Source organism: Camelus dromedarius, chromosome 5, assembly GCF_036321535.1.
Source record: "Camelus dromedarius isolate mCamDro1 chromosome 5, mCamDro1.pat, whole genome shotgun sequence".
Taxonomy (NCBI): Eukaryota; Metazoa; Chordata; class Mammalia; order Artiodactyla; family Camelidae; genus Camelus; species Camelus dromedarius.
In genome coordinates, this window is record NC_087440.1 from 31846112 (window position 1) to 31853860 (window position 7749).

The 7749-nt window shown below is 40.2% G+C and overlaps 1 protein-coding gene across 1 annotated transcript; it reads left to right on the forward strand.

Moving 5' to 3' along the window:
- Window positions 1–377: 377 nt before the first annotated feature.
- On the forward strand, window positions 378–7283 carry NGDN (neuroguidin). Its single transcript, XM_010990958.3, has 11 exons — window positions 378–418; window positions 753–812; window positions 1433–1504; window positions 4449–4586; window positions 4829–4913; window positions 4998–5050; window positions 5299–5422; window positions 5508–5676; window positions 6320–6476; window positions 6620–6677; window positions 7117–7283. Exons 1-11 carry the CDS (start codon window positions 407–409, stop codon window positions 7134–7136), a joined length of 948 nt encoding a protein of 315 aa, XP_010989260.3. The 5' UTR covers window positions 378–406; the 3' UTR covers window positions 7137–7283.
- Window positions 7284–7749: the final 466 nt, after the last annotated feature.

Here is a 7749-nt window from a genome sequence, read left to right on the forward strand (position 1 = left end):
GAAGCGTCGTGAAAAAGGCTCCGGGTACTGCGGTATCCAGGCGCCAATACGCTCTCAGTTCACTCAGCTAACTCCTTTTTCCCATTGGGCCTTTCTAACTGTCAATCAATCAATTGCCCAGTTTTTATTGGCTTAGCTCCAATCATTTCTTCTCAATCTACTAATCACATGCTTCTTTCCAAGCGCATCTTTACGTCTTTAAAGCTCCTCCTAAGTCTGACGAATTTAGACTGTTCTTCTATTCCATTGGCTGGACCCGGCCCCTCCTCTCGTACATCCTGTTCGGGGCGGAAATGAGAGAGCCCTTATTCCTATTGGCTTAGGTTTGCAAGCGGCCGCGGTCTCTCAAGTCTATCAAGACTAGCTTTCAGGAAGTACGTCTCCGGAAGGGGCGGGCTTTGTGAAGATGGCGGCGCCGGTAAGTGCAGTGTGTTTGCTTCCTCGGCTTGCTATTGTGGATGTTTCTTTTCTCCTCAGTGGCTCCAGGCAGATTATTGGCGTGAGGAAAGGGTGGCTATGAAAGTAGCTCCAGGGAGGCGTCCTCCCTGCCACAGCGGGGCAAAAGCAGTAGTAGGGAGACGGGACTGGAATTAAGCCGCTTCTTTCCAGTAAACCAGAGGGGCTGGCCGGCTGTGAGGCGAGGCTGCAGGTGCACCGGAGTGGGAAGGCCGGAAGTGTGGGTTGTCTGAAGGAGACGGTCCGGTTTATAATCCTGAGGAAAGAATGTCTTTTCTGTACTCTCCCTTCCATAGGAGGTGTTGGAGTCAGACCTGCCAAATGCCGTGGCCCTTTTGAAAAACCTGCAGGAGCAGGTAAGTAATGGCACCCCTTTGGAATAGATTAGTCACGGCTCAGCTTTGACTTTGTGTACCTCATCTCTAAACTTTGGTGATTTGGGGGTATATATTTGAATGACCAAATACCGTAAGAGCAAAATGACTTAATGAAAACCTTTTCAGGCTACAATACAAAGTAATTGATTTCTGCATCCAAAGGATACGGAAAACTCCAGAAAGAAAGCATCTGAGTCAATTTCCTTTATTCTTATAGCTAAGGAAACGGGTGGTGGGAAAGGTGGTATGACTTGCCCTTTGGATGCTAATATATGTTTATATAGTAGTGTGCATTGCAAGTTCGACCATTACAAAGCTACAGTGCTCTCATCATCTTTGTCCCAGTTCCTATCCCTTCCCCGTGGTTTGGTAAGATGGTTTCTTTAGCTTAAAGACGAAGTGGAAAATTTTTTCTACCTTTTGAAGAAGTTTCAGAAACATCTCTTCTATACTTTCCCAGAACTGGAAAGAAGATAATGATGTACTTTAGGCAGTGTTTCAGATAATTTTTAGGTAAAATTGTTTAGCTTTTGCCCTTTGGAGCTCACAAAGATGACTTGATGTATCCTAGTCAGTGGTTTTATTTGGATTAATTTCAGGTGATGGCTGTCACCACACAAGTGCAAGCTCTGACCAAAAAAGTTCAAGCTAAAGCCTATCCTACAGAGAAGGTAAGACATACTTGAAGGGTAGGCATCCCCTGACTTGATGTTCTCAAAAGTTTTTCATGTATTTATTAAGCGTCTTGTATGTCCTGAGTGCTCCAGTTTCTGTGCTGAAGTCCAGTAGAGAAAACAAGTGAAAGCAATAAGTTTAAGCGGTAGCAGTCATGATGGGTCATGAGCAGCTGTGCAAGCTGAGGAGCGAGATTAAATAATCAGAGAAGTAAGGGAAGTCAGGGAAGGCTTCTTAGAGGAGGTAACAGGATTGTGAGGTATAAATAAGAGTCAGAGAGACAGAAAGAACATGTGCAAAGGCACAGAGACCTGAAAGCATGGTGGTATTCTGGGAAAGGAGGTAAGTTGTTTAGTGTGATTGGGTGCACATTTGAGGGGGAGGCGGCTGGTAGGAAATCTAAAATGCTGTTAATTTTACATACTAAGAAAAAAAATGCTACTTGTTAATCTGTGACATAAACGCTAAGATACCATTGATTTAGAGATGTATCCTGACTTTAGAGATGTTAAAATAGGAAAATGATGTGTATCTTAAAATTAAATATGGTAGTTTTCAAATTAAGGTCTTGTAGAACCTTCTCAGGGATCACTGGGTGTGGGGCAGTATAGAAGGTGTCTGAATCCTTCATACTTGCCTGAACTGGAAAACTTGGGTGTTACCTGTTTTTTATATTAACCTTGTGTCTTAAGGTATTATTTAAGCAAAACATTCCATAAGTCAACAGAAGTATGAAATTTATTATAGCAGATTAATAAAAATCATTGAAGGATTTTTAAGCATGAGGTTTACAGCAAAATTGTGCTTTAGAAAGATAGCTAAAGAATTTTTAATATATCCTCTTTTTTTTCTTTCTCATCATTTTTCTATCTTTTCCTTTTTCATCCTCCTTTGTCTTTCTCTCATACACTTGTAATCCATTTTAAGCTTGACAATGCCCGAGCATGTCAAAAGAGCCTATTTCTCAAATTCTTGGCGTCTTTATTCTGGATATCATGCTTTTATCCATTTTAATGCCTTTTTAAGATGGGCTGCCCACATGTATCTTAGATCACTGTATATTTATTCATTGAACAGATATTTATTAACTTGCAGGATCAAAAACTTTCAGTAGGTGCTCTACAGGTTGCAGAGTGTTTTCACATTATCTTATTTGAGCCTCATAATGAAAAGTTTGGAGACAGGAAGGAAATACTGTACATATTATAGATGAGGAGACTGAGGTCATAATTTACCCCATATTCGACTACTAAGTGCCTAATTCAAAAGTTAAACTCAGTTTGTCTGTCTTTAAATCCTTTGCTCATCCACCTGTACCAAATGAGTGTTGACCTCAAGAGCTTAGCATGTGGGTTTAAAGATACCCAGGGCTTGGGTGTTGGAGTCAGACTAAAAGTTTGAATCCCAGCTCTACTCCTATTACTGTGTAATCTTAGGCAGAGTATTTAACCTGTCTGAAATAGGTCTTCTGAGGGCTGTGGACTTTATTAGTTTTGTTTTATGCAGTCATGGTGACTTTTTTTTAACAACTGTAACTTAAGTCTGCTTACGCTCATTACTTTCTTTTATTTAAAAGCATAAACTTATATAACATTTGCTTGATTTTATGACTGTAAGTATAATTCACTTTTAATTTGAGGAAGTTTGGAAGATACATAAAATCACAAAGAAGAGAATTAAAAACCAATATAATCACCATTCTGAGATAAGTACTGGGGTGTATTTTTTTTTAATTTCTTTTATTATAAGTACATATTTTCAACATAGATGGAAATTATCATCATAGATTATTGTACTAAGAGATTATCATACTAAGTAAGTCAAACAAATATATGATACTACTTATATGTGGAACCAAAAAAAAAAGATGCAAAGGGACTTATTTACAAAACAGAAATAGACTTACAGATATAGAATACAAACTTATGGTTACCAAAGGGGAAAGTAAGGGCAGGGAAGGATAAATTAGGAGTCTGGGATTAACAGATACACACTACTTTATATATAAAGTAGATAAACAGTAAGGACCTACTCTGTAGCACAGAGAACTATATTCAGTATCTTGTAATGACCTAAATGGAAAAGAATCTGAAAAAGACTATACATACACACATATATGTATATATAAACTGAATCATTTTGCTGTACACCAGAAACTACCACAAACATTATAAATCAACCGTACATCAATTAAAAAAAAGTAATTGTGCTTGATGGAAAACCACTTTTTCAGTATAAGCACTGTGTTTCTTCCATTTCCTCATCTCAGTCCCAAGGGGTAGCAGTTGTTGATTGCATTATCTTCCAGGCATTTTCATACATATATATATAAATGTGTGTATCATACTCCTTCTCTTAATTAGAACCATGTTATTCACACTCTTTACATAGTGTAAAAAGTGTGTTGACAGAGAATTAAGTCCATGTCAATTTGTATAGATCATTGTTTTTACCTGTATCATATAACTATTGTAAGGGAATAAAATCAGTAATTGTTTTGGTTAAATTGAGATTCAGTGCTGTATGGAGATATTTTTGATTGTCACAACTTGGGGGATGGCATCAGTAGGTAGAGGCCAGGGACGTTGCTGCACGTCCTCCAGTGCCCAGATAGCACTCCACAATAAAGAATTCTCTGTCCCCGGATGTCAGTATCTCTGAGTTTGAGAAACCCTGCTGTAGTCATTTTGGGGGATACTTTACTCATTTTCCTGCTCTTACTGTCTTCCGGTAATTCTCTGAGCTTTGTTTCTTTCATGTTAGTATAATTTTCTCTGTGGCCATTTTAGGTACAGTCACTTCCTTGAGACTACTACAAATACCTTATGTGAACTGACTGGGAAAAACTTGACTTGGAAAAAATTATTTTGTTTGCTCTAGGCTTTCCTTATTCTCTGGTTAAAACTGAATTTGCATCTCTTACTGTTTGGTTCACCTCAGGGTCTCAGCCTTTTGGAAGTGAAAGATCAGTTGTTGCTCATGTACCTGATGGATCTGAGTCATCTCATCCTGGACAAATCCTCAGGAAGGTCTCTTCAAGGACATGCTGCAGTTTTGAGACTGGTGGAGATTCGCACGGTATGAAGCATTTGGCATCTTAGAGTTCCAGGTTTCTAAATCCTGAACTCCAGGGTTGTCACACATTAACTCTCATTTAAGTGTGTGTTCTCATGTTAAAGGAAACCAAATGGAAAAAAAAAATTGTCTTTATGTGCTCTACTTTGTGTATATTTTAGGTGCTTTATCTGGAAGCTTAATAGAGGGACTTTGGTGTGTGCTTAATTTTGGGGAGGAAATGTAATCCTGTTAACCACTTACAGGTTTTGGAAAAGCTTCGTCCTTTGGACCAAAAACTGAAGTATCAAATTGACAAACTGGTCAAGACTGCAGTGACAGGCAGCCTCAGTAAGTGGGGGAAGCTGTAAGGTGATGTGGGGACCATTCATGAAGTTCCAAATCTTGTAAAATCCCTTGGGTCTTTTATTTTAGGTGAGAATGATCCACTCCATTTTAAGCCTCATCCCAGCAACATGATGAGCAAGGTAAGAGGTTGTATTATCCCGATTTTCCTGAGGAGTCGAAGCCTGAATGAGCCTTGTGCTGATCCTGGATCGCCTGGGGTTCTCTTGTTTCTCTTGATTCCCAGCTTGTGCCTTAGCATCTCGAGTATGAGATTTTCCTTCCTCCCTTTTCATATTCCCACCTCTCCAGGATGTTCCAGCTTTGGTTTTTCTTATGACTTATTTGACTAACACTTCCTGAGTTTGTGGACATTACATTCCTTTTGTAGTTGAGCTCTGAGGATGAGGAAGAAGATGAAGCAGAGGAAGGCCAGTCTGGGGCCTCCGGGAAGAAATCTGGAAAAGGGACAGCTAAGAAATACGTTCCTCCACGCTTGGTTCCAGTGCATTATGGTATGAACCTGGGCTGCTGCCCCTCAGTGTGAATTGTGTTTCTCTTCTCTGTTCTGGGATAACCCTTGGAGATTTTTATCCACAGATGAAACAGAAGCTGAGCGGGAGAAGAAGCGCCTAGAACGAGCCAAGAGACGGGCATTGAGCAGCTCTGTCATCCGGGAACTAAAGGAGCAGTACTCAGATGCTCCAGAGGAAATCCGTGATGCTCGGCACCCTCATGTTACTCGCCAGAGCCAGGAGGATCAACACAGGTTTGAGTCCTTGCAGTTAGAAATTGTTACCCATGCTATAGAGACCTGGCCTTTTGCTTTGAGTCAATATGATTAAGTCTGCCAAGAGAATCCACATTATCTAGAAAGTGGAGTGCAAAACTTGAGGTGACAGTTTCTAAGAATTAGGGGTTTGAAGTACAGAGTAGGAACTGGGGGGACAATGTTTTTTTTTTCCCCCAACTATTCAGGCTAAGCAAATGCTACATGGCGAGGAATATATGCAGTTTCACCTAGTAGGGCTTTACAACTGTGTATTTCGCTATCACAACTCTTAATTTTGTGCAGAAGGCAAGAATGTCAGGGGTTTTGGTGGTTGTTTTTTTTTAAGGGGGTTGGTAATTAGGTTTATTTATTTATTTTAATGGAGATACTGGAGATTGAACCCAGGACCTCTAGCATGCTAAGCAGGCACTCTACCACTGAACTACACCCACCCCGTCAAGAACATCAGGTTTTTTTGTTTGTTTGTTTTTGTTTTTTATTTGATGATGATGATACCATGACATTCTTGAGAACTGTCTGAACCAGGGCTGAGTAAACCCCTGGACCCAGCTTCTTGGCTGCAGCTTTCTGCCTCTATGTACTGAGCATGCTAGAAACAGTGTCTGTATTTCTTTGGTAGGATTAACTATGAGGAGAGCATGATGGTGCGCTTAAGTGTCAGTAAACGAGAGAAAGGACGGCGAAAACGAGCAAATATCATGAGCTCCCAGCTTCATTCCCTCACGCACTTCAGTGACATTAGTGCTTTGACAGGAGGAACCCCTCATCTTGACGAGGTGAGGTTGTGATCCAGTGGTGGGAGGTGACCTTCATGCTTTCAGCTAAATGTTTATGGGGCTTATTACCATGAGGAACTTGGGCAGGTACACTGCCACTTGGAAGGCTGCTGCCATTCCTTCATTTCTCCATGTGTCTTCAGGATCAGAATCCTACTAAGAAGCGGAAGAAGATACCTAAGAAAGGTCGGAAGAAGAAAGGTCAGTCAGTGGCTTGGGTGATCAAGTGCAGGATGGGGTTTAAGAACTGGGATGCCAGCTTTGGATTTGCCATCCTGGGTCTTACCATCCCCTATGGTATCTCTTCCATACTGAGCATTAATCTCTTTAGAGGTGGGCCTTTATTTTTTTCTTTGCCAAGCTGAGAATCAGCATCATTCACAAAAGAGATTCCTGGATTCTATCTCTTAAGGTCTCACAACTCCTGTTCAGTCTTCCTTAAACTATCAAAATGTCACTAGAAGGAAACATCGCATTCCAGTTTCGTTCCTCCTGTTTGTCTTTTGTCCTGGGAGGATATAGAGTATTGGCAAGGGTTCCCACTCCTATTGAGCCCTTCTCTCTAGATGTCCTTTTTTTCCTCTCCCTTCAGGCTTTTCTGACTGTCCTTTGCCTCATTTTTGGTTTCCTTTCCTTTCAGGTTTTCGGAGGCGGCGGTGATTATGGGTGTACATATTTATTTTTTTGTTACCCTGGAATACTTCTAATTCTACTGTATGTAGGTTTTTCCTTGGAATTCATTAATTGTTTGCTCTGAACATGTGGGAAGATCTTTATTAATAAAATTGATTTTACGTACAAAGTGAAGCCACTTTTGCACATGTATTATATGGCTGGAATTCCTGGGTATGGGGTATTGTTGGTGAGAGGAAAGATGAGATTTTAGGGGGAGTAAGAAAGTTTGGCTTTACATGGTTTTCTTTGAGAATGTATTTTCCCCAGAAACTAGAAAATGGTTATTTAACCAAAAAATATTGAGAGATTAGAATAATATAATCCACTCTTTCAACCCCATGTTGCCCCAAGTTTCTGCGTGATTTGTTATAATGACACTACAGATACTCTGATTAAACATGGATTTTAAGATTTATTAATGTATCTTTCTGGCCACTAGGTGGCATTAGTGGTTTAGGAAACCACCATTGGTGCTTGATAATGATCAAAACCCAGATAGAACGTTTTCCTCATCACCAAGAGTTATTCTAGTCTCCCCTTCTCTGAATGTTTTTCTTTTCTTTCTAGAATAGCATGGACAGAGGGCTGATCTTAGGTC